Source organism: Cyrtonyx montezumae, unplaced genomic scaffold, assembly GCF_038088225.1.
Source record: "Cyrtonyx montezumae isolate F1298 unplaced genomic scaffold, pur_monq_1.0 scaffold_16, whole genome shotgun sequence".
Taxonomy (NCBI): Eukaryota; Metazoa; Chordata; class Aves; order Galliformes; family Odontophoridae; genus Cyrtonyx; species Cyrtonyx montezumae.
In genome coordinates, this window is record NW_027071892.1 from 9,210,725 (window position 1) to 9,236,094 (window position 25,370).

General features: G+C 48.8%; 4 protein-coding genes across 7 annotated transcripts; 3 read left to right on the forward strand and 1 right to left on the reverse strand.

Annotated features, from left to right (window-relative positions):
• Positions 1-2,782: 2,782 nt before the first annotated feature.
• Positions 2,783-8,434, forward strand: ZDHHC4 (zinc finger DHHC-type palmitoyltransferase 4). The gene is made up of 6 exons (XM_065732741.1): positions 2,783-2,919; positions 4,817-4,890; positions 6,460-6,638; positions 6,738-6,863; positions 7,388-7,632; positions 8,142-8,434. The coding sequence occupies exons 1-6, from the start codon at positions 2,797-2,799 to the stop codon at positions 8,409-8,411; spliced, it is 1,017 nt and encodes a 338-aa protein (XP_065588813.1). The 5' UTR covers positions 2,783-2,796; the 3' UTR covers positions 8,412-8,434.
• Positions 8,435-9,327: 893 nt separating this feature from the next.
• Positions 9,328-16,985, reverse strand: E4F1 (E4F transcription factor 1). Of its 2 annotated transcripts, none has more exons than XM_065732731.1 (14): positions 16,705-16,985; positions 16,434-16,564; positions 16,246-16,342; positions 15,793-15,998; positions 15,459-15,579; positions 15,022-15,174; positions 14,531-14,697; positions 13,835-14,059; positions 13,440-13,545; positions 12,918-13,135; positions 12,389-12,587; positions 11,838-11,998; positions 11,158-11,220; positions 9,328-10,415 (listed from the first exon to the last, which is right to left on the reverse strand). In XM_065732731.1, exons 1-14 carry the CDS (start codon positions 16,838-16,840, stop codon positions 10,068-10,070), a joined length of 2,331 nt encoding a protein of 776 aa, XP_065588803.1. In that variant the 5' UTR covers positions 16,841-16,985; the 3' UTR covers positions 9,328-10,067. The 2 variants fall into 2 exon arrangements, with proteins under 2 accessions (XP_065588803.1, XP_065588802.1); XM_065732730.1 differs by having other exon boundaries at positions 13,835-14,062; positions 16,705-16,982.
• Positions 16,986-17,248: 263 nt separating this feature from the next.
• On the forward strand, positions 17,249-18,813 carry PGP (phosphoglycolate phosphatase). Its single transcript, XM_065732763.1, has 2 exons — positions 17,249-17,895; positions 18,186-18,813. Exons 1-2 carry the CDS (start codon positions 17,283-17,285, stop codon positions 18,509-18,511), a joined length of 939 nt encoding a protein of 312 aa, XP_065588835.1. The 5' UTR covers positions 17,249-17,282; the 3' UTR covers positions 18,512-18,813.
• Positions 18,814-21,187: 2,374 nt separating this feature from the next.
• Positions 21,188-25,346, forward strand: BRICD5 (BRICHOS domain containing 5). 3 transcript variants are annotated; one of them, XM_065732747.1, is made up of 7 exons: positions 21,188-21,727; positions 21,843-22,056; positions 22,898-23,029; positions 23,392-23,532; positions 23,777-23,884; positions 24,565-24,718; positions 25,174-25,346. In XM_065732747.1, the coding sequence occupies exons 1-7, from the start codon at positions 21,627-21,629 to the stop codon at positions 25,266-25,268; spliced, it is 945 nt and encodes a 314-aa protein (XP_065588819.1). In that variant the 5' UTR covers positions 21,188-21,626; the 3' UTR covers positions 25,269-25,346. The 3 variants fall into 3 exon arrangements, with proteins under 3 accessions (XP_065588819.1, XP_065588818.1, XP_065588820.1); XM_065732746.1 differs by having other exon boundaries at positions 21,189-21,727; positions 23,380-23,532; XM_065732748.1 differs by having other exon boundaries at positions 21,651-21,727; positions 21,911-22,056; positions 23,380-23,532.
• The last annotated feature ends 24 nt before the right edge of the window (positions 25,347-25,370 follow it).

Genomic DNA, 25,370 nt, shown 5'->3' on the forward strand with positions numbered 1-25,370 from the left:
GTCCCCAACAGCCACCCTGTGTCCCCATATGCTCATGGCACAGCTGATCCTTCCCAGGTGCTCCAGGTTGAGGCCGGGCACCCAGCAATGCTTTCCTTGCCTTTATTCCCCTCTGTCCTAATTGCCTTTATTGCCATCACAGGGAGAACTACGGATGGACCAATTGCTGCACTGGCCCTGGCTGAGCCTTGCACTGACCTCATCTTGCAGCTCAAGGGATTAGGTCCTGAGAGGAGGTACAACAGATTAGATTCTATGGAGCGAAATCCATTACCCACACGGGTAAATCCGAAGACGGGTTGTGCTGAGCAGTGGGATGCAGCGCTTTGAGCCCCTGGGGCTGGGATTTGGGTGGCAGTACAGAGGATGTGGAGGTGTCCACACCATGATCCACACCATGCTGCAGAACTGGGTCTGGGCTGGCTGTGGGGTGCTGCTCGGGATGCTGCCTCTGCCAGGCTGCAGGCAGCAGGGCAGAGCTCCTCACAACGGGGCACATCCTGAGTGCAGACCCCATGCTGCCTCCAGCTCCTCCTAAGCTGCTATTTCTGATTTTCTCCTTTGCTTCCTCAGCACTTAGGAATCCCAGGGCTTAGCACACTAAGAGGTTTTAGGAGATTACACGCCCTGCTGCAGCGCCAGCAGGAGGCTGCAGAGGAGCGGCACATCCCATACAGAGCAGAGAGCGGGCCTGCCTTCCTGGTGAGAGACACTGAGCACTGGGATACCTGGGGTAGAGCAAAGCCTTAAGGCAGGGAGCTGCAGAGCTGCCATAGCTGCACACTGTACACATAACTGCACACTGCACACCGGCATGCTGAGTGCTTGCGTGCTGCCACCTGAGTGCGTTCCTGCAGAAGTGTCAGGGGCCCGAGCCGCTGACTGCCCAGCTAGGCAGGCACAAGCATAAGGGATGCTCTGTTTTAACCCATGCAAGAAATTAGTTGTCATCTTCCAATCTAAATGTCCAGATAGTGGATGGTTCCTTGAAGACTTCCTCCCAGACTCGATTTTCACAGTGTTTAGGCTGAACGAGTTCTGTGCAGAGGTTCACCCTACTGCTGGTGCCCGCGCTGCCATTTTTCTCCCAGCACAGCTCAGGAGGACTGGGAGCAGAGCAGAGTGCAGCGCTGCTGTGCAGACATGGCACAGCCCTGCACATCCCCAGGCCAGCACAGCATTGCACCAAACGTGCTCAGTTCCTTCCAACGTCCCAAACCTACAGCTGTACCATGTGCAGAATGTGTGCTATGATCAGGAGGACAAAAGCAGCTCTTGATGACAGCCCAGGAGTGCAGTGCAGGGCTGTACATCACTGCCCCAGGCTGCACTCAGACGCCAGCTTAGTGCACTGCCATCCACGATCTTACCAGGAAAAACAAGATCCAAACTGCAAAATGCCCCACACATCCCATAGCCCCTTCTGCCCAGCACATCCCTCATTTCCCAGCACCCTGCAGCCCTTACCTGCGTGCCTGGAGGATCAGCTGGCAAAACCATCACAGCATTGCGGAGCTTTGGATCAGTTACCTGGCAGCAGCACCTGGCTGAGTTCCTGCTGCAAACTATCCCAGTGCAGTAACCCAATCTCCATGTGCTGGCAGCAGGGCAGCACGGCCAGGCTGGGATGGTTTCAGCTAACAGCCATGGGCAGCAGCCAGAGCCAAGCTCCCACCGCTCCCACTCTGCGCCTGTACCTGATTTTATGGCTTGTAGGACTCCCTGTTTCTAGAGGACACTCCTTGCTAATTTGAAGAAGGCCACAGTATATTTTATAATGCGTTCTTAGAAATAGCTGACTTGAAAAAGATGTACTGTATATTTTAGTAGCGTATTTTTAGAAATACAGTTGTTGAATTGTTGTATGATGTGATTAGTTCTTGCTTGCATAGCTGTAATACCTTTTAGATGTTGCCAGCAGGTATGGATGTAGTGTTACAGAAAGCATGTCGTAAGGCTATTCTGCTTTAACAAGAGGCCTTCAGCAAAAGGAGCACAATAATGAAGCGAGGTGAGCAGGCTTGTCGAACACCAACAGGAGCCAGGGCTGAATCGTCTCACTCTGGAAATAGCTTGGGATGCAACAGGCAGATGTCAGGATACTCCCCTCTGTCCTCCTCCAGCACCCCAGTGTATGTCATTAAAAGACAGATCTATCCAAGGACGAGCAGATGTCTGGAAATAATGAGTGAGTGCTGAGTAAGCAACCGTTATGATTTCGGTACCTATGAATTACTTGTAATAGGCATTCCCCTACTGTGCACACATCAGCAGAGAAAGTTCATCCAGAGGATGAGCGAGGAAGACCACTGGGTGGAAGAACAGGCTGCGGGTGGGACCGCCGTGGGGAACAGAAGAGACTGTGGAACAGAAGAGCAGGAACCTCATGAACCACTACCTCAGGTAAGCGTGTATGCCAATAACCTCACACACGACTGAGGAATGTGCGCTACATAATGTCAGAATCGCGTCACGTTTCAAGCGCTCACGCTGGAATCATTTCCTTCCATGGCTGCATTTCAGCAGCCTCACAAAGCATCGCCGCTGCTCTTCTCCTCGCTCCGTTGTCCGGACGAGTTCCCGCCGGACGCGGCCTAACCCTCCCCCCCCCCCGCCCGACGCCGCTCCGCCATCGCGGCCGCAGCCGCCGCTTCCGGGTTGGGCCCTGGCGCGGCCCGGCGCCTGAGGCCGCCCTCGTTCCCGCGGCCGCGGTGCCGCTCCGCTGCCCGATGCCCCGTCCGTCCTTGCGGGGCCTGGAGCGGCTCGAGGCGCTTCTGGCCGCGGGTGCCCCGCGGGATGGACTTTCTGCCTCTCGTCCTGCTCTACCTGGGCCTCGTGCTCGCCGTCGCCGCGCTGTACTGCGGCCACGCGGGGAGTGGGGCCAGCCGCCTGCGCAGGGCTGCCCGCGCTGCGGGACAGGTAAGGGCTGAGCCACGCGGCGGGTGGGGAGGCCGAGGTCCGGGGCGGCTCTGGGGCTTCAAGCGGGCTGGTTTCTAACTGCTGGTGAGTAGTGTAGGGAAGGCTTTGTAGCGTGAGACTGTAACGGTGCTGCAGGCTGCTGTTTCCACAGAAAGTGGGGTATTAGGAGCTTTTAAAAGAGGATTAAGAGTGGGTGTTTTCTTTTGGAAGCAGGACATGAGTTGATGAGGCTTGAGCTCATTTTTCTGTCCATTGGGTTGTGTCTGAATGGGAAAAAAGCGGTGTAGCGATATTGCCAGGGAAAGGAGAAGGCAATTATTTAACTTGTGAATGATGTGTAGTGCTGCTTAGAGTCTAAGCAGCCTTTGATCCTTTTCTGTTCTCGATATCAGCATTCTGCTGTACAGACACTCTTCACCGTGGAGAGAAATTAATTATTTTCCCTCATTTCTTAATAAGTACTTGTATGAGACATAGCAATCAGCAAGTGATGCACTGCTGTGCTGTAAAGTCCCTCTTTGGAAGAGTGCAGCTGATACTGGTGTGCGTGAAATAAACAAAGGTGGTTCTAAATAGTTTCTCTAAATGCTTTATTTTAAATTCATTTCTGGCTGTAATTAATGAAGTGCATAAGTCTGGGAGCATACTGCAATCGTTCACTGTTTGAGATCCTTTCAAGTATTCTGAGTGTTGTGAAGTAACCCACTTGCACACAGCACAGCTGTTTCCAGCTCTAAAACAAGACATCTCCCACCCCCAGCTGATTGCCAGGCTCACAGTGCTCCAGGGGAGCAGCGTGGTTATGCACAGCTCTCACACCTCTGTCACCACTGCAAGCACAAATCGTGTGTGTAAGTCGTTTTTGCTTTGGTGTGGGAAATGTCTGAATTACAAGGAATTGATGTTCTGTATGTGAGGAAATAATGGGTTTGGGTATAACTTGAGGCTGTAATTAACGCAGCTGATTTAAGTTTGATTCTGCAATTGTGTAACAGGCTGTGTGTAGCTGTGTCTGTTGCACATCTCCTGCTGCACTGTGCGGTCTCTTTTAAGAAGACGTGGAACTTGAGCTGCTGATAAGAGGCGTACTGGTTAAAAGAAAAATATTTAACGTCTTCTCAACTCTACATATGTTTTTTGCCTTCTGGTCTTTCACATCTGAGATAAAAAGCTGTGGCTGTTTTCTTTCCCTATCTGCTAGAAATAGGCTTAGCTGCTCTATTTCTTCCACCAATAAAGCAGAACGTTGCTATAGAGATGTCATCTTCTGAACAGTAGAGCCAAACAATTCCCCAGTCACAGACTGTTGTGGAGGACCCCACTGAATGAAGACAGGCAGTTTGCTTCTTCTCCATGTCTAGCTGGTTTTGAAATGGCAATTAGGCAGACGTGGAGCTGTCAAACTGAGTTGTAGCTGTAGCTGAAGAAACAGGGGTGTGTTTTTTTGTTGGCTTGTTGTTTTGCTTTTTGTTTTTGTGCATTTGTTTATCTTTCTGAAGGATAGCAGGCTTTATCTCTTTGCTTATCTCCCCTTACATCTGTCAGATGTCCCGATGAAGCATATTGTAGTTCAGAAATTGCTCACTTCTATCCCCTGCTTAGCCAGTTACCCAGTCTATAACCGATAAAAGCTCCTTATAACTTTCACATATTAACCCAGATAAATGTGTTTGTGCCTGTTGAGCTTCCAAGAATGTGGAACCTCACTCCCCTTTTGAAAAGCTCAGTGGCATGCCTATTAGGAGCTCGTGTGCCCCCAAAGACAAGCTTCCTCCCCAGTGATATGGCTGCAGTGATATATAACTGAGGGATTAATGGCTTACATTTTTATTTGAACAGTGCACAAGTTAGTAGTGGAGTGCAATTCAGTTAAACACAGTGTTTTCATTTTCCTCAGGTATTGTCATTAGTAATCCCTGCTCGTCTCCAGAGTGTGACACAGAAGGTGCTCCTCAGGCTCTTCCACACACGGTAATGCACATTTATTTAATGCTTTTGACATTATTTTCTGCTAATATTTCTGATTACCACTGGTGTCCTGCCACTGCTGCCATCAGAGCTGTTAATGATATCCTTAGATGTCCTCTCTTCATTAGGAGTGCATGCTGCGATTACAGGTTCCCATTAAGGTTTGCCGTGCTGTTGTCTTGCTGTTACGGTACTCTGAGGTGTCTGAACACATTTGATGAATAATGCGGCTCAGCAGCTTCCACTGTAACAGATGTTGGTTACACTGATGGGAAACAGTATCCACAGGAGAATTACAGCAAACTCCCTGGCAGCTGCAGGAGTTCAGGCAGAGCTGGTGATCCCTGCTGTCTCTCTCTCAAATCCTGTTACTCTCAGTCCAGCAGCCTGGATGTGCAGGTGGCTCACAGGATGCTGCCAGCGTCTAGCCTGCTGGATTAAGGTGAATTTTGCAGTGTCTTCTAAAATCTGGTGCTTTAAGATCTGTTTCAGAAACTTCTTAAATGCTCATCCTGCAGGGGCAGCAATTCAAGTATGCCAGGTACTTCAGGGGCTTAATATTTACAGCTGTTGAATGCACACCACTGTTGCTTGTTTCCCGCTGTGCAGATTTTCTGTTGTTAGTTAACACTGCCCAGGAGAGAGTGGTTTCATTGTTGAATGTGCAGTCAGCAACAGAGCAATTATCTAATGAGCTTGGTGAAGCTGTCACTGCTAGATTACGATTTGTGCTGGAGGCACTTCAGTCCTTCAAGCACACTGTTCCACTGCATCACCTCACTCAGCCACAGGATGTTCTGTTTCATGCAGAAGCACAGTGAGGCACAGCATGTGAGGGTGACTTCTGGTAGCCTGAGAGGAGACTCAGCAGGATCTTGCTGGATTGCAGGCAAAAAGCCTTTAGGAGAGAGCAGGGTAGAGCTTATCTAGGATGCACTTCACACTGTAGTGAAATACATATTAGTAGCTATTCCAAACTGGTAATGAAAGTCCAGAAAACTGTGCACAAAAGTAATAAGTGCAAGTCTCTTTCATACCATGTGTCTTACCTGAGCATGTTTGTCAGGCTGCAGGGAGTTGTGCAGTATGATGCATCCCAACCAAAGCAGCATGCCAAGCAGTTGTGCAGCTTGCCTCACAGAGCTATAGTCTGCTGACAGGCTGGACATAGTGTTCACTGTTGTTAACCTTCTGCCATGCTTTCTTTTAGAACAGCTACTTACAGTACTACAGTGTTTTAAGATTACCTTTTACTTGGGTTTGCTTTGCTTTCGGAGCAGTACATGGCAAATGTCTTTTGGCAGAATATTTTATGGCCTGTTGCTGTGGCAAGTTTTGGCAGCACCAGGGGACTGTGATGATAACATGCTGATAATGGATGCGAGTTTAGTTGGTGTATTTAAAGGAGAGAAGGTGAAACTTCAGGGTGGAGAGAACACTTAATATGCAAACCATGCTGGCCTGAAAACCTGAAAGAGATGCCTCCTTGAATTTGGAAAGTCTTTGCTGAACATATTTGATCTGTTGATTGGAATGTTGAGTATTAACTAGACCATTTTCTTTCTGTTGCAGAAGCAATTTGTTTGTTGTCCTGCACATAGCCTTGCAAGCAGCAGTTTATGCTGAATACACATGGGAAGTGTTTGTTTACTGCTGGGAGCTGGAGTTCCACCTCGTGCTGCTGCTGCTGCCCTACCTGCTGCTGGCTGGGAACATTGGCTGCTTCATTCTCTGCTCCCGTGCCAATCCTGGTGAGCTTATGCTGAATGTGAGCTGTGGCTGCTGGAAAATGGAACCTAAAGATGTTGCTAACAGCAATACTGTTTTTTTCTTGTTTTTTTTTTTCACAGGTATAATAACAAAGTCAAATCATGCATCACTGATGAAGACTTATGTGTATGATGGTGTATTATTTCAGAAAGGCATTGTGTGCGCTACGTGCAACATGGAAAAGCCAGCCAGATCAAAACACTGCAGTAAGAAGTTTAACTTCCTCAACAAGCATAACAGTACATTCCCAAATTGATTCTTTATCAATAACTGCAATTCATACTGCATCTGTTTTGTTACCAAGTTCAATGCACACAGAATTTTGTTCAGTTTTAGCATGGTTCCAGATCACAGCCACCCTTTGGCCATTTGTGCTATTATTTATTCTCACAGCAAATGAGCAGTTCAGAGGGTATTGTTTTGGGTCATGGAGAGACATGCTGCTGAGCAGCTGGAAGTGAAATGAAACTTATTGCCTGCCTGTATCCTGAGTTCAGGATTTCTTGTTTCTCTGGCAGAATTTGCTGCTTTCATCATCTGTTAAGGTAGAGTTACACTCTACCTGAATAAAAGTAAGAGTAAGCAGTTGAATTTCCTTTAATTTACTTAAAACACTATCACCTAAATCATAACTGGAATTCTCATTTTTTGCTTGGATGCAAAGCTGTCCTAAACTGTAAAAATTGAACCGATCAGTTAAAAATCAAATAATTGATTTGTCTTGTTGCAGGTTTTTGTGATACCTGTGTACATCGTTTTGATCACCACTGCGTGTGGGTCAACAACTGCATTGGTGCCTTCAATGTGAAGTATTTCTTCGTCTACCTCTTTACACTAACTGTGATGGCTGCAACCATTGCATTCATCACCACAGCTTTTCTCATCCAGCTGGTGCTGCTGTCAGGTATGATGCATGGGAGTTACATTGATGACCAAGGACAAGAGCACGCTGTTGAGATTCTCTTTCTTGTTCAGGTAAGCTTGCACTAGCTGGGCTTTTAGGCTATAAAAAGGTTTATGTGTCTTTGCTAATTTATACAGCTAATTAAGTTTAGAAAACTCATTGGAGAATAATGTAAAACTAAGACAATTTTCTCATAGCATTTTGTTCACATTCCCATTGTTTCAGTTTTTGCCTTTCAGCTGCTTTAACTCAGCAGGTCTGATCCATGAAAGTGACTGTGTTCCTGTGACTGTCTCTTTCAGTACCATTTAGGAAATGGCCATCAGTCCTTGATACATATGTTAAAGCAGGACCCTACTACCCTGGAATTTAGATCCTTGAATATTTTCTCACACATTTAAACAAAGAGTGGCTGAGTCACTGTAGTACTTCAGTCATTTTGCTTTTCATTCCCTTCCTCCCTTTCTGTAGTATGGCAGTGAGATGATACGTAGCAAATGCTCTGTTCTCTTACAACATTACACCATGTGATTTAATAGTTCAACTTTATAACCAAGTTATTATTTTCTTTTCTTTGCAGCACCTTTTCTTGACTTTTCCTAGGATTGTCTTCATGCTTGGTTTTGTTATTCTTCTCACACTTATACTGGGCACATACTGCTGTTTCAACCTGTACTTGGCCTTAACCAACCAAACTTTCAGTGAATGGTATAAATTCAGAAGGTACAGGTGTTCCCAACATTATGACAGACAAATAGTCTACAAAAATGTTTATGCTAAAGGAGTCTGGATGAATTTAAAGGAAATATTTAAGTCTCCCACAGTGCTGGAAAGAAAGAAGAAAACATGAATACTGTTTTCATTGCGGTTGGTTGTGGGTTTTTTTTGTTGGTTTTTTTTTTCTTACTTTTTGTAAAACGTGCTTTGATGCCACGTGGAACTTCGTTTGAATAAGAAAAAAATGATTTCAGTTGGTTGGAAACTTTTCATAAAGGTGATCAGTCTTTCAGAAAGAAAAAGCTGGAGCCCCTGCAAATTTGTCTGTAGCACTGCTCAGCTGTGAGAGCAACCTGTATTCTTCTCAGACACAGCTGCAATCCAGAAGCTTGCTGTACTCCAGTTAGGTTCAGATAAGGTACATGTACACAGTGAACTTTATATGCATATATATAATTGGTTACTGTTTGTAACAGTAATGCAACAGTTTAATTGGCAAATGGAGTCCCTGAGTTACTTTTGTTTATCTTATGCACCCCTCCTGGCTGGAGACCTCAGGGGAACATAGTGATGTCACACATATGAAGTGGTAAATGATGTTCATTTGTCAATTGTTTACGTTGTGTTTGCTGCGTGGAAAGATAACAACTTGCAGCTGACAGCAGTATTCTGATTTACAGTGCCCCAGCAGAGCTCTATTTAAGATACTCAGTGAGATGCTGTTAGAGGGCCTGGTAACAAACGTGCTGGCATGGAGATGCAAGTGAGGACCGACAGACAGCAGTGAATCTTTCTCTCTGTATGCACAGTAGCAAGGGAAGAGCTAACAGAGTTGTTGTGAACTTTGAGGAAGCTTCATCTTTTTGTGAGTACCTTTGCTTGGTCAATGTTTAAGCTGTTACTATTAACAGTATGTAAGAGGAATTGCATGTATTCAGCTGAAAAGCAAAGGATGAGGGGTTTCATAAGCTCAATGTTAAGTGCCCTTTTCTTTTCTCCTTCTGGAAATTCTTCTGGGTGATAATATGGCAAAAATAATAGGAAAAATGTACTAAGAACTTTAAATAACTTTATTTTTAAAAACGTATTTACATGCCTAATCTGTACAATATGCAATCAAAAATTTCTAAAAAATTAATGTACAATATGGCTTTACACACCAGCAGACTAGCTCTCAGAGCAGCCTGTCTGGCTTTGCAAGGGTATAATGATGCGTTCTTTATAGACCAGTACAGAAGGCTACTTGTCCAGGATATAAAATATTAATAAAAATAAAAATACTGCAGTACCATGCCTCAGGAGGAATAAAGTAGTGAGGTTAAAGGCATGAAAGCATTTGACTGGTGGTAAATGCACACCAGAACTCCTTAGGTTTGGTTTTCTTGGTTTGTTTTAAATGCATATGATTAATTTAAGTCATCTCTTAGAAGAACCTACATACTTGCTTCACTTTCTGAATCCTTTTAAACACCAGAATGCTACTGTCCTGTGGTCAGAGGTAAGTGCTTCGTAAAGGAATTTCCTTTATTTGAAGGAGCTCTACCAAATCTGAGACTGTAAAATGTAGCATAGTGGTCACTTTCACAGTAAACCCATGCAGAGGGCTTTCACTACTGTTCCATTTTAAACAGAAAACATCTCAGGGCTGTAGCATCCTCTTAAGCCGTTTACCTATGGAGGTAAATTCTCTCCCTTGCTCTCAGAACAACCGTAAAGGCAAACTTAGGACTGATCAAACTCCCCAACCTGGAGAAAAAACCCTTTAACATCTTTCAGCAGCTGCGTGCTATTACACAATCACAGTCTGAACTTCCACCTCCCCTTCCTGGGATGCAATAACAAACTCTCCTGTATGTTCCATTATTTCAATGTCCTCTGATGCCACCATTGTCACTGTTGCTTCTTCTGTCTCGATGCTGCCTTCCGTGGTCAGCACTGCTCCCTCTCCGATGGCAGAAGCCAACGTCATAGCGACCTGCTCCGTGAGGCTTTCGGGGGTGGCGATGGTGATGGTGTCTGCAGTGTCTGTGGCTACTTCAGAGTTTTCTGCCACCGTGACATTCTGTACAATGATCTGGTGACCAGAGTTTGCCTGATTTACTATTTGTTGCACAACCTTCATAATGTGACTGTCAACCTACGTTACGAGAAAAGAGGCCAAGTTATTTCTTGACGTGTTGCACCGTTAGAGGTACAGTCATCATGACAGATGAAAACCATGCCTGGTGATCAGCAGTGCAGTACAGCAAGCAGCATTTAGTTCCTCCAGTTGTGCACTGAAGTTCTTCATGAACCCAAGAAAAGCAGAGTCTTAGAACATGCATCTCACATTACTGAAGAAGTTTTGCCAGCTGGGTACTTCCTGGACTTAAGTCAAAGTACTACAAAGATTTTGTGGCAGAATCTTAACAGTGCATACCTAGTTGTTCAAGGCAGGCTGGCTACAGCTGAGGACCCTATGATTTTGCAACAACTACTATTTCTATCCTCTTAATGAATTCCTGAAGGCTAATTTCTCAAAGGTTGAAGTGACACTGTGCAATTCTACTTAGCCAGCAGCTACATCCTCAAGTACTAAGACTACGGGTTACTGGCCTCCGTTACTGAAAGGGTCTGGGGTTAGTCTGAGCTTTGGTCAAACTCAGACTGTCTGCTATTACTATTTGATACAGACAAGTCTGCAGAACTGCTTATTTAGCATGACTTAGGGATTTGATTTAGTAGTTGGGTAGGGATAGTGATAGGAGGATGGTTGGACTAGATGATCTTGTAGGTCCTTCCCAACCTTATGAACCTATGAACTTCCAGATACTAAAAGTAGTTCATTAGACCTACAGGGGAGTCACAGAAAGAACAGTTTAAGTAAGTGGCTGCTTTACCTCATGTCTTGTTCCTTCCATTATTTCAGTAGCTTCACTGGTCTCCATATCTTCAGTAGCAGTCTTGAAAGACAAAATAGGGTGATTCCCTTTTTTAGATTATTCATTTTTTTTTATTATTTCTAAGATAAAATATAACAAGATATTTTATAAAGTCATCCTGTTTCCCCCTCACAATGCAGTAATGACTCCTTAAGATTTTTCTCCAACTCCCATTATCAATGGCTACTTCACAGTAATGCAGAGTGCTCAGAAATAACTGAAAGAGGACATCCTCTCTCAGCAGGATTCTGCCAACTGGCAGATTTTTTTCCTATTAGTAGCAGCCCCAACGTTTACTATGGCAGCACTAAACAGGCTCAATGAATGGACTGTGTTATTCTGCACAGATGAGAGCTGGCTCCTTGTCACAAAGAGGGAGAAAGTGAAATGCATCAATTGTTGCTTTTGACAGCCACAGAGTTAACAATTATTTCAGACAAAATAAGTTAACTAGAAATGGGAGAAGAATAAACGGAAGTTGAAGGAAAGCTCAAGCAAGTGTGAGAGGTCAGAAAATCTTGAATAGTCAGAAGTTCTTAGTCTCAGCCTTCTGATTAACTACTGCCAGTCTTCCTCACGTCCTCATTTTCCTGCCCCTGTTATGTGCAGGACAGGAAGGCTGCTTGCCTGCTTCTTACCTCAATGATGTATTCCTGAGTGTCTGCCACCACTGAAGAAAACTCTACCAAAACAGTATGGGGATCTTCAGAGATAACTGTTGCAGCTAAATTGTCAGCTGACTGGCTTTCCTCAGACACCATCACTTCCTCCACCTCTTTCAAAGCCAGAAGGCAGCCACCTAAATGGAATCCCAAAAATGCCATGAAAAGACAATTAACATAACCTCCAGAAATGCTATGCAGCACTAGTGAGACCCCTTTAGCAGGATACCACTGACAAACAGACAGCAAATCAGCAGGCTGTAATCCCACCAAGCCAACTATCTACAAGAGGTTTATGCTGCATTACTGATTAACATCGATTGAAGAAAGAAAAAAAGAAACCAAGAAGTTTGCATCCCCTCTTTTGATGCAACAGAGATGCAGTTGCAACGATGCACCATATAGAGCCACTCTAAATAATTCACAGCCTGAAAAATCACGATCCTTTCGCCGAGAAGCAACTTGGCCAAACCTGATCCTGGAAGAAAGCATGCATGTGCCCTTACTGCAACGCAGTGCCATCTCACCTTTGGTCTTTAAGTGCCTGTTGAGAGTGCCGTGCTCTGCGAAGCCTCGCCCACACTTGTAGCACTTGAAAGGCTTTTCCCCCGTGTGATGGCGGATGTGGCGCACCAGCGAGCCCTTCTCCCGAAAGCCCCGGCTGCAGTACTGACACACGTAAGGCTTATCCTCTAAATGCGTGCGGAAGTGAACCTGCTGGGCGTTCTGTACAGAGAGAAGCAGCAATAGGAATGGCTACATCAAGCAAGCAGCATTTTAGCTTCCCATGTAAAAGTCAGCACGTTTGAGGACTCCTCACCTGAGGCATGACAGAGATGTTTGTGTTATTATTTTTCACACATGAAGGAACACTCTCCTCAGAACTACGAATTAAGACTGCCCCTTTTATCCCTACAAATACCAAAGCATCTAATGCTCTTGTAAAAGGAGGGGAGCTGCCATTTGTTTGTTCAGTAGTGAAGCCTCCCAGCTTATCCCAACCCCAAGCTCTGGAAGGGCAACTCTCAGGGCAACCCTGTTGCAAGGCAGACACACCTTAGTTTTGTACCGCTTGCCACACTTCGGACAGGAATACGGTCGCTCATCAGAATGCACCCTTCGGTGCCCCTTCACGTGTGCAATAGTCTTGTAGAGCTTGCCACACTCTCCACAGCGGAAACGCCGTTCGTTGACGTGCACCTCCTGATGCTTTTTTAACAGGTAGCCCTTTGTGAACTCTTTGCCACATTCCTCGCACTTAAAAGGCTTGTAATCTAGAGAGAGAAAGCATTAATGAGAGAACTGCTTCAAATTGGCCCCTACACAGAACTCTACTTCTGCAGATGCAAGGCAGGTCCTGAAACGTAGAGACTTTTCGTTAAGCTCTAGAACAAAGTGTGAAAGAATTACAAAAACAAACTGCTCTGATCCTTTCATGTTTAGTGTTAAGTACCAACAGAACTTGCATGGCTGAAGTCTGTGTAAAGGCAAAGAATGTGAAACAATGAAAACCACCCTGTTCAACATCACGGTAAGACAGGATGCATTTTAGACAGCAGCTATGCATTACAGCCTTACCTAAATGTCCTTTGATGTGCGTGTCAAGGGAAGCAGCTTCACTAAAAGCTTCATTACAGTGAGGGCAAACGTAACTTTTGTACCCGTTTGTTCTTTCTGCATCTGTCTATTGGAAAGAAAATGGTACAGTATACACGTTTCTTGTACTACTCTGTATAAAATTATGCTAACTAAATTCCCATTTAAATACCCCAGCTTTGACCTCCCCCTCAATAAAAAGATTGATGTTGTTAACAGGAGAGAGTGTGCATTAAGTGCATGAAAAAATGCAATAAAAATAGGCACAAAAGGACAGGGAGGAAGGTAACATGCAGGGTGATCAGGATTACACTACTGTTCAAAACCAAGTGCAGGTGCAGGAGATTAAGAAATAAATCTAGTAAGTGCAAACATACAGGCTCTGATTGCTCTACTTCAGCTTGCTGTTCCCCATGTGGCTCCTCTTCTGCTTCTGCCACTTCATTTTTTATTTCTTCTGCAGCAGCTACAGCAGGCTCATCTGCCTTCTGCATTTCTTCCACAGCAACTCTCTCTATCACGATGCCAGAATTCCTCATGGCCTGCCTCAGCAGATTCTCACTGTTTGTTTCCCCCTCACATGGCAGCTCCTTAGGATGTGACTGCTAGAGGAATAAGAAGTCCAAAGCTTGGTACAAGAAATGCACAGGATGGGTTTATTTTAAAACAGCAATATTACTAAGACAGTAACTGTTACCAAAAGTGACTGATGCTGTGATATTTGGTTGGAAAATCAAAAGGAGAATGATCTTGGACCGGGAAGACAAGACCAATCTGTGCTCTGACAACATACAGTTCAAGGAATAAGCTTTTGCTCCTGTCAGCATCTTGCAGCACTGCATGTTCAATGTGAACACGTTTTGCATCATCCAGTAATGGACCCTATGCATCTCAGTGTATGCTCCACACTCAGACAAGGTCAGAGCACAGTTTGCCTTCTTTGCTTTCAGATGAAAAAGGAGCTAATTATCCAGATTTATACTTAGCATGTAAGAAAAGGTCATGGGGTAAAACCCTTCGAACCACTTCTTGCATAAAATGCACAACAGGTGTTCAAGAGAAATGACACTCACATCTTCATCCAGAGATTTTGCATCTACAACAGGAAGCTCCTGCATTTGGACATGGACTTCATGAAGAACATTGCCTTTTGCATCTGTCACTAGATGAATCACAGGTGAGGTCTCGATGGATTCACTCGCTATTGATGGAGCAGTTTCTGAGTTTGAACTACAGGATCCTTCAAGAAAAGGAGAATGAATCACCTGGTGTAGTGCACACCCCTCATCGATTTACTGTGCCCTACAATAAATGTGTCTCAGAACGTGAAGTGCCTGCTAAAACCCTCCTTGAAACAGATTCTCAAACGTTCCTTACAGTTGACACCAGGCTATGTGCACTTTGTGTTAATAGTTTTGATCTATATAAAAAAGGACTTTTTCCATTGTGAGATAAACTGAACATCAATGCAAAATCTTTCTTAAATGAGAAAGAACATATATATAGTTGAAGTGCCAGGAGCATGCTTGCTTTTATCAGACACATTATTCACAGCATCACTGACCTGTAGATAAATCATCTTTATTGACCACAATTTCCTTGTTCATGTTGAAGCGAATTTTTTCAGTGCAGGGTGTCAGAGATTTCAGATGCCGAGTCAACGCTCCTGATTCCCGGAAGCTTTTCCCACATTTCTTACATTTATAAGGTCTTTCATCTAGGAATGACAAGAATCAAAATAACAGTATTAAACCAACTGCTGCCTGTTCAAGTTCTGCGTGACAGACTTACAGAAGAGTGCTTTCAAATACTTACAGCAAGCAGATTACGCTTATCCCACAACCCTGCGCTGCCTCCCAGCACCCCACACGTCAGGGAACTCAACAGTCTCAACTCAGCTCAGCAGGAGATGAAAAGCAGCAATAAACTGTGCTCTAAAGTATGCTGGTTAACAACACACAGCGCACCCCAGCAACGAGGAACAATTTGGAGCACTCTTACCAGTATGACGCCGATGGTGCCGAATCAGAGACCCCTTTGTCCTAAAAGAAGTTCCACAGAGTTTACATTCATAGTCCTTCCTGCTGCTGTGTGTGATCATGTGAGCTTTGAGGATGCTTGCCTGGGGTAGGAATCACATTTTGAAAGAAGTTTCAAACCAATTAAGTATTTTACATTTCAGTGACAAAGAGCAAAAATGTTCTTTTTCAAAGGCGAAGTTCTAATTTCAAAGTATAGCACACGGTAGAAAAGCATTTTGTTATCAAGTCTTGTCTTAGTGTAACAGCTAGCCTCAATGCAGCGCTAACCCAAACAGCACAGAAGTTGTACTTACTGTTTTAAATGTCTTCTGACATAACTCACACACATACCGCCCTTCTTTGTTGACCAGAAGCTTAACCTTTATCAGCTCCGTGGCAATATCCTGCTCCTGATCGTCAGGGTTGCCTTGCTCTTCAGTGACTTCGCTATCAGCGTGACCATTTGGGTTCTCAAAAACATGGTCTCCTGCCACAATGACTTCTTTTATGTGCCCGCTACCTGGGAAAAGGACACAAAGACAGTTATGTTCTTTACTGAAGACAGCTTTACCTAGATCGGTGTACTGCTCCGGGATTTCAAGTGGTAGGAAAGAAAAAACAGGTGGCACACGTAGCTTCGTAAGGTTTTCAGTACTGATATTAGAACAGACATTTTGGAATGAAGTTTAAATCAAAGGATGCCCTTTGCATCGCGAGGAGTCTGTAACACAGAAAAGAGACATCACCGAAGGCGCCACGAAGCTCACCTACGATAGCTGACGCATTGCCGATCTCCTCCGCTATCGAGGACGCTTCAACCACGATATGAGCAACAGTTATGGACTCCTCCACCGCGGGAACGACCTGCGGGACGGAGAGCACGTCAGCACGAAGGTGTGAGCCGTCCTCAGCCACAGCACTGCCCTCGGGACGGGCCCCGGGTCCCCGCTGTCACCTTTGGTCCCGAGGGGCCCAGGGGCGGCTCCGGGCCGCGCTGGCAGCGCTTCTGGATCTTGTGCTGCACGAACTCCTCCAGGGAAGTGAACTCCGCCTGGCAGCGCCCGCACTTGTGCACGTCATCCTCGTCTGCAACGTAAATTCGGTCGGCACGCTGGGAAACCGCGGGGATCGCGCCCAAAGCGGAGCTGCGGGCGCCCGTACCGAGCCCATCGCGGCCGGGCCCCCGCCGCCCCCCCGGCCCCGCTCCGCCCGGGCCCCGCCGGTACCTTCCTCGCTGAAGGGCGCCGCGAGGCTGAGGAAGGCGCCGGGCCCGGAGCCCGCGGCCGCCGCCCCCTCCCGCTCCTCGGCCGCGGCTGCCGTAAGCGCCGCCGGCCCCGCGCTCGTTGCCACCGCGGCCTCCATGTCGCAACGCGCCGCACCGCCAAGATGGCGGCTTTACGGCCGTGTCGTCATAACAACGGGCCGCGTGCCGCGGGACGGCGGCCGGAGGGGCTCGGCGGGGAACGCGGCCCCGAGCGGGAGTTCCGGGAGCGCTCTCGGTGCTTCGGCCTTCGGACGCTGCCCCCGCCGACCTTTGACCCCGCGCCCCCATGAACCCGAGCCTAACGGGTTACTACGCCGGGCGGGGGCGGGGGGGCCTCCCCGCGGGGCTCGGACGACCGCCCGCCGCCGGCCAATCGCGGAGGGTGGGAGGCGTGGCCTCGAGGACGCCGGCCAATGAGAGCGGAGCGAGGCGGCAGCGCGGCGGGGCGGGGCGAGGACCGGGCGGTCCGTCTCGTCCAATAGGCGCGAGGGCCCGGGGGGGAGGGGGCGGGCTTCGCTCCGAAGCGTGGCTAAGGCGGCCATGGCGGCGACGGGTGGGCGGCGGTGCCGGCGGTTGGAGGGCGAGACGGCCCGCGCCGTGCTGGCCGACGCCGACACGCTGCTGTTCGACTGCGACGGCGTGCTGTGGCGGGGCGAGGCGGCGCTGAGCGGCGCGCCGGCGGCCCTGGGCCGCTTGGCGGCGGCGGGCAAGCGGCTGTGCTACGTGACCAACAACAGCAGCCGCACGCGGGTCGCGTACACCGAGAAGCTGCGGCGCCTCGGCTTCCCGCCCGCCGAGCCCCGCCACGTGTTCGGCTCGGCCTTCTGCGCCGCGCGGTACCTCCGCCAGGCCCTGCCGCCCGGAGCCGCCGCCTACGTGCTGGGCGGCCCCGCGCTCGCCGCGGAGCTGGAGGCCGCCGGGATCCCGCACCTCGGGCCCGGCCCCGCCGCCCTGCCCGGCCCCGCGCCCGCAGATTGGGCCCAGGCGCCGCTGGAGCCGGCGGTGCGCGCCGTGCTGGTGGGCTTCGACGAGCACTTCAGCTACGCCAAGCTGTGCCAGGCGCTGCGCTACCTCCTGCGCGGCCCCGACTGCCTCCTCGTCGGCACCAACCGCGACAACCGCCTGCCGCTGGAGGGCGGCTCCGCCATCCCCGGTACCGGGCGCGGGGCTCGGGGTTGGGGGTGGGGGATGTGGGGGGTGTTGGGACGGTCAGCTCGGACCGATGTTCCGTAGGGTCCCTTCCCGCTTGGGGTGGGGTTCTGTGATCCGTTTTCCTTCGGGTGCGGCGGTTCCCGGTGGATCTCAGCTCGTTCCCCCCTCGTAGCGGGCTTTGCACGCTGCCTGGCCGGGCACCGAGTCCTGAAGCCGTCCGTGCAGAGATGGGTTTGTGAAGTACCCCACGCGCGGTTTTGTGCGGCCCTTAACCGGCGTTTCTCCCCGCAGGGACTGGCTGCCTGGTAAAAGCCGTGGAGACAGCAGCGGAGCGCGAGGCTTTCATCGTCGGGAAGCCCAACCGCTATATATTTGACTGCGTGGCCAGCGAGTTTAACATCGACCCCGCACGCACCATCATGGTGGGGGATCGGCTGGACACGGACATCCTCATGGGCAACACCTGCGGCCTCACCACCCTGCTGACACTCACCGGGGTCAGCACGCTGGAGGAAGTGAGAGGGCACCAGGAGAGTGACTGCCCTGCCCGGCAGAGCCTGGTGCCCGATTACTATGTCGATAGCATAGCCGACCTTCTTCCAGCACTCGAGGATTAATAGAGCAGAACGCTGGCAGCCCTGGAAGCCGTACCCTGAGGAGGGCTCCACTCAATCATCTAGTGGCAGTAACGTACTCACTATAACACCTGAAGTTAGCAGTCCTTAGGTTTTTAACCCTTCTGTCCTCTTGCTATGATTTTGTTTACATCTCGGTCTTTTAAAATGCACTTTGAAACAGAGAGGGCATTATGGTGTCACCCAAGTCCTGTGCTTTTTTGAGCTTTTCTTTTTAATAATAGGCAACACATATAGCCAGAAGATTATGATACTTGGTGTCTTGTTGTTCTCTAGACTGAGTTGAGGAAGAGAACACAGCAACTTGCAGCGTGTCCTCGTGGGCAGACTGGGGCTCAGTCTGATTTATTCAGGGAAATGACTTTTGGAGTGTCTAGTAACTTAGCAGCTGCGCTTGGAAATGCTTGCAGTGGCTGACAGAATTAGTATTTGGCATTTGGATTGATTTATTTTTTTCCCCGGATTGGGTCTTGTCCTGCAGCATGGCCCACTGTAAGTGTGACTTAGGAACTGAAAGTGGCCTCCTTTATGTGGCCGTTACAGATTGCACTTGTAATGCAGGTTAGGGTGATTCCACGTGCAAAATACAGGTGGTGTCTTCTGTATACTGTAATTGTCCAGGTGTTGGGTGTATGTGTAAAGTACATGTACATACAAGAACTACCCTAATCCTAACCCTGTCAGAATATATTTAAAATATAAATATGTAAGTATAGTATATGATAATATATCTTCTTTCCCAGAAGGGAAGCTAAGAGGAATGTACTTCACTGATCACAAAAGTTTTAATTCTTGTTAGCTTATGCATTTGGTAATACAGAAAGTATGTAACCACAAAGGACTGTCCTTCACTCCTGCTGTCCCCACAAGTAACTGGATTGATCAGACCCAGCTTTGCTCCCTCAGTATCGAAGCAGCCACTCGCTTTGGTTGTAGCTGTAGGATGTGAATCAGGGCTCAGTCTGCATCTGTGGTACCCCTATTCCAACTCTCCACTGAAATCAACCTGGAAGAGGACCAGCTATATATGATGACAGCACGTGCTTCCTTTAAATATGTGAACTTAATATCTTCCTTGTGTGGCTGGTGCGGGGGCCTGGCACAAGCTGCTTGGCTGAAGAGCGTTTGCTTGCTCAGGTGATGCTTTTCTTTTGATCTCTAGGTAGTTTTGCGTGATGCGTAGCTCAGGCTGTGGGATAGGTTTTTATGCAGGCTAACTTGAAGCCTACAGTTGCAAGCTTTTGTATTACAGAATCAAGTGAAAAATTATATATGCAAATAACATTATTTTATGCATAGATTCAACTGTTGTTAGTTAAATGTAAGCACTGACCTTCCTTCATTTCCCATTGCTGGGTTAATAGCTCTAGCTGTATCAATGCCATTTCCCTCTACTCAGACACTGGAAATGAGTAGATTTACCACTCTGTTGGTGCAGCGATGACTGTGCAGCCCATATTGTCTTTCATGGTTATGAGAGTATTAGCTGGATCTTATAGAAGACTTCCATAATTCGGAGTTGTGTAAGGAAGCACAAATAACCTCTTCCCTGTTCTTGCCTCCAGCTAGAAGTCTTGCAAACATCAGAAAGACTTTCATGTTACCTGGGTTACACAGAAATGGGCACTGTGGGTTTACTGCTGGTAGGATCTGACTCAGTGGTGTGTTCTTCAGTTCACTTCCTGCATTTGGTGCTTATAATTCCAGAGTGTGTCCTGTACACGCCAGGTGGAGCCTTCTGCTGTCCCTGTTGAGCACTGTTGACTGTACAACCCATACCTCGATTCACTTATGCTCGGATGTATTGGTGAAGGCATCAGTCGTGCTTCAGAACTCTGTATCGACTTCCCAACGGTTTAACCCTCTACTTGAGTTCACATTAAACTTGCAAACTTGCTTTCCCCTTGCGTTGTCTTATTTTGTAGTCTCTTCTGTTGTGTTCTGGTGAAAGTTCTGGGAGTTAAGGACACGTTTTGGTTGACTCTCTCTGCTCCTTATGTGGAGTATTAGTGAATAAAGCCAAGCCTGCAGTATATTTCTTATGCTGGGGGCCTGGAGCTGGGTGGGGCTCTTAGCATTGGCTTGAATCACATTCACACAGCTCAGGGCTGAGTGATTCCCCTTCACACTGACATTTTCATCGTGTTTTATGGATACTGCTTCATTCCTGTGCCTTAGATTAGGCATGGTATAAACTCCTTACTTCCGTGGTAAGGAAGTGTCTGCTGCATGGGCATGGAAAGTCTCTGTATGGGCATCGTGCTGTGTCGGTGTTGCAGTCTCTGGTGCTAAGCTTTGCTACTGCAGAGGGAGGCCTGCTTTGTGTTTTTTCTAACATCTTTGTATGCAGAAGCAGAGCTGGTGGTCAGACTGTTTCAGCACTGTTCCTCTTCGTGTCAGAGCAGCACAGGACAGCAAGTGTCTGGGCTGGCAGGTTGGTGCACGTTGACTGTGTGTTTGATCACACCTGAGCAGTCATGTCCCCCCAAGGCAGCGTGCTAGGAGATGCTGCTGCTCTTCTCAACTAGGCTTTGTCCTACAGAGGAAGCATAGAAAGAGCACGAGGAGGGAACAGCGGATTGCTGTTGCTGTGGTGGTGAGAAGCTCGGGGATAAGCCCTCTTGGGCCATGCTTTTGAGAGGGTTGTCCAAAAGCTGTGTGATCCCATTCAATGCCACGTGGAGGAATTCTGCTGGGATTTCCCTTGCCTCCATGGGTTGGTTATTCTGGGCTGGTGGCTCTCAGAAATACCATCCTCCCACAGGAGTTTCTGACCTGCCCAGGAAAAGCAATGATCACAGCTGGGAGCAATTTTCCCTGTGGGGTATTTCCCATCACAGAAATATGTTTGCATGAGTGCAGCTCATGTGATGGTGACTTTGCAGCTCAGATCTGTTCCTTGGGATCTGGACAAGTAAAGAACCGTATGTGGAACACAAATGTGTCTGTGCAGCCAAGGCTTGCAGTGCACCAGTCTGCAGGATAAACAGTTGGCTTCAGCCCATGGAGATCTGGCAGCACAAAGTTCATGCTGAAATGTAGAAATAACTGATGACAAGGGCAGGCTGCCACTTTTCTCTATTCATTTTGTCTCTTAATGAGACTCACCCAGTCTCACTTCTGGGGACTGCCAGCAGGGAGGCCCTGCACAAAGCCCTCAGTTATACTCCACCCGTGTGCCTCCAGCTGGCTCACAGGGTAAGCAGGAAGAGTGCTTCTCCACCACTGACAGTATCCCTCTGCACCCCTGGCTGTTCCTCCCCCCTTCCTCCTCTCCCCCGGCCGCAGCTCTAAGGTTTCACCCTCCTCACAGGTCCGAGCTGAGGAGCACCTGGCTGGGAACTCCTTTGGCCACAAGGAACACGCATTTACATTTTGCAGGTGCGTGCTTAGATTTCCCGAGGACGTTCGGAGCTCAAGATCATGCCCAGTCTGTGCATCAGCAGGAGGCAGAGCTGCAGGAGCACGGTCCTCATCTGAAGTGGAGGATGGAGGGTGGGAACGGCCTCGGCGATGCTGGCTCTGCAGTGAGTATCCCTGGTCCCTTAGGATCACACAGAGCAGTGCTTGCTCGGTAGCTGCACCATTTCTCAGGGCGCTGAGTGTCTGCCTGCCCCTCCGCTTGTTCACTCATTTCCCACCTCAGGGAAATCTGTTGGCTGTTGAGAATCTCCCCGTTACTGTGGGGTTTGAGGCCCAATTGTGTTTGCATTGATGAGCCTCCAGCTGTGCTGCTGTCCTGGCAGAATGTATCTGGAGCAGTTGCAGACATGGAGGCTGCGGGGCCCACACATGTACCTGCAGCGAATCCAACCCTGCTAATTGACTGAATTTCTCTGTTCTTCAGAGTGTTGAAACGTTATCTTTTTTTAAAGCACTGTTGTGGTTATTGAAGGCACATTCTTTCCGCTTTGTAAAAATGATTTTATGTGCCATTAAGTTAAATGGAGTAGTTTAAGTATAAAAATTAAAGTGATTTTTATATCAAGCCGCAGGAAGTGCTAGCATGAGCACCAAGCTGTTTTGCTTCAAGTAACAGCTTGCTTTGCATCACTCTGTCTGTGGCAAGGGTTCTGCTCCAACCTCCCGCAGGGTTTCTGGGTGCTGTGCATCCCTGGCTGTGGGTGGGGGGTGGCTGCTCTGGCAGCATGGCACAGTGCATGGCAGGACCCGAAGGGCACCCCCAGGGCTGGAGACAGTTTCATCGTGGGGCTGTGCTGCAAAATTCTGCTTCTGCACTCCAGCAGCCCCAGCAGCTTGCATGGTGATTTCTTTTGTGAGCAGGAATTGCATTTTATGGTGGAGAAGAGAAGCAGCAGAAGCATTAATTTCAACTCCTGTTCTTTCCCTGTTTTCCTTGGCTCCCAGGGCAGAAGGTTTGCAGCACGATTCACAAACCCATCCAGGACGTTCTGGATCGTCTTGTCCATCACCTTGCTTTTTGCAGCTGTTGGCATCAGTGTTGGGGGGATTCTCAGCTTCTCCCACAGCTCTGCCCAGGTAAGGATCCCACGTGGGGCAGAGAGCTCCCTCCTGCCCGCAGCCCTGCTCTGTGTCTGCTGTAGGGCTGGCAGCCTGCAGAGCACTGCGAGCAGCGAGCTGAGCAGCTGCTTGCTGCTCACCCTGTAGCATCACTGCCAGAAACCATTGCTTAAATTAGAGGAACTTCAGCGCTTCGTTTGTAAACCTAGACCCAAGCTGGCATTTTGCTAAGCACGCAGCTCCCAGCGGGTGGCTATACTTGCTAATGGACTCTGCCAGGCAGCACGGAGCTGTGAAGGGTTGGGGCGGGGATACAGGAGGGGAGATGCTGGGTGGCTGATGGGACCACTGCCCTCACTCTGTACCAGTCCGGACCACAGCTCGGCCGGCTCACGCTGCATGGAGAGCAGGATGTGCCAAGGAACCAAACAGCTGCAGTGGATGTGTCCAGGAGCACTGTCACCTACTATGTCACCTCCCGGAGTAACCTCAGCACCATCGTGCTGTACGACAGCCAGCATGTGAGTGTGCCACGCCGTGTCCTGCTGCTGGGGTCTGGGTGAGAAGCAGGAAAACACAGCCTGCCACTGTTCCCTCTGCATCCCCAGCACGGTGCAGAGCTGCAGGATCACACTGGAGATAAGCAGCCACAGACTGACGGGGATGCACAGCAGTGGTTGCTGCTTTGTTAGAGGGGAGGTAAAGTTCCTGGGCAGCCATGGGGGTGGGCACTGCCTGCTGCAGTAAGGTCCATCTGTCTCACAGGGCTACGTGTGCTACAGACCCACGGAGCAGCGTGCCTGCTACCTGCGCACCATGGACCCTGAGGACCATGAAACCACACAGGTGATGCTGAGTGCAGCTGAGCCGAGGGTGAGTGACGAACAGCACGGGGTGCCCAGACAGAAATGGGGGCTTGCACAGAGCCCTGGCATGCTGACCGCGCTCCCTGCCAAGGACAATGCCTTCTGGGCAATGCTTCGGTTCCCACAGGGCTCTGAGGAAGGATGCAGACAGCTCCCAGTGTTGCTGAGAGCCCAACTGTGAGAAAGAGCAGAGCTGAGGGTTGGGGAAGGGGGCTATGTCCCACAGACATGAATAGCAGAGCTTTCACAGAACCCAATGCCACTGTATTCTGTTACCTGCTCAAAATTCTGGGGAAAAGGAAACAAAGGGGTTTTGTTAGCAGTGTGCAGGGAAGAAAGTCAGAGTCGGTCACGTATACAGACCCTCTAAGCTAACTGCTAATGGATGCATGGAGGGAGCAGCTTCTGTTTCAAGCAGCCAGCTGCCTGCTTTGTGCCCCTGCCAGCTGCTTCCTTTCCTCAGGCTGGGGCTGCCCCAACCCAGCCAGGACAGAGGGACACAGGAACTGCCAGCTCTGGGTTCTAAAAGGGATGGATGGGGAAGGAAGCAGCTGCCAGGCACTGGGGCTCCTTAATGAGCACTTTCACTTAATGTGAGGCACTTTTTGGGTGCATTGGAAGTGGGAGCAGGGCTGGGGCTGAAGGAGCAAAGTGTCCTGGGGGAAATAACGGGGCTGTTTCTTTCAGGGTGACATACTGCTACTCCGGAATAACCAGACCAAGTACTACAGGGAATTCCTGGGCATTGTAGCAGGGGAAGAGGTGGACCCCGAGGGCCTGGGGGAGGCCATCCAAGCCCTCTGTGAGCAGACGCCCATCCTCTGGGTCCGGAGAGCAGATGGTAAGCTGCATTTCCCTTTGCAGAGGAAAGCATGCTTGGTTAAGGACCTCCAATAGGAACAGGACTGTGCTACACAGAAGTCAATGCAAGTCCTGAGATGGGCTGCCAAGGTGGAGACAGGGACAGGTGACCTCTGCTTCAAAACCAGGCCATTGTTCAGCCATCGCTGAACTGCTGGCTTGCACCCACAACCTGCAATGAGCTGCAGTGCTGGTCGGAGGCTGTGCCCCCTCCCTGAGCAGCACGGCTCCGCTCCCTGAGACTCTGTTGGTTTAACACCTGTCACCTTCATTTTCCCTGGAGGCAGCCTGCAGCTCTCACCCTGGCCTCATTCCAGCTTTAATGAGAAAGGTCATTCCCTGAGGCATTCCAGAGTTCAGCTCTCTAGAGACTCATAGCTGCAGGGCTGCAAAAGCATTCCTCTCACCATGTTTCTGTCCTTGCTCATTTGGCAGGTCCAGGGAAGCAGCGCCTGATCTACCTTTGCATTGACATATGTTTTCCAAGCAATATTTGTGTGTCTATCTGCTTCTATTACCTTCCTGAGTAAGTCCCACAGCCACAGATGCTCTCACTGCTCTACGTACTTGAACTGTACTCCCAAAATGTCTCTGATTTCAACAAGGAAGGTAATATCTACAGCACTGCCTAA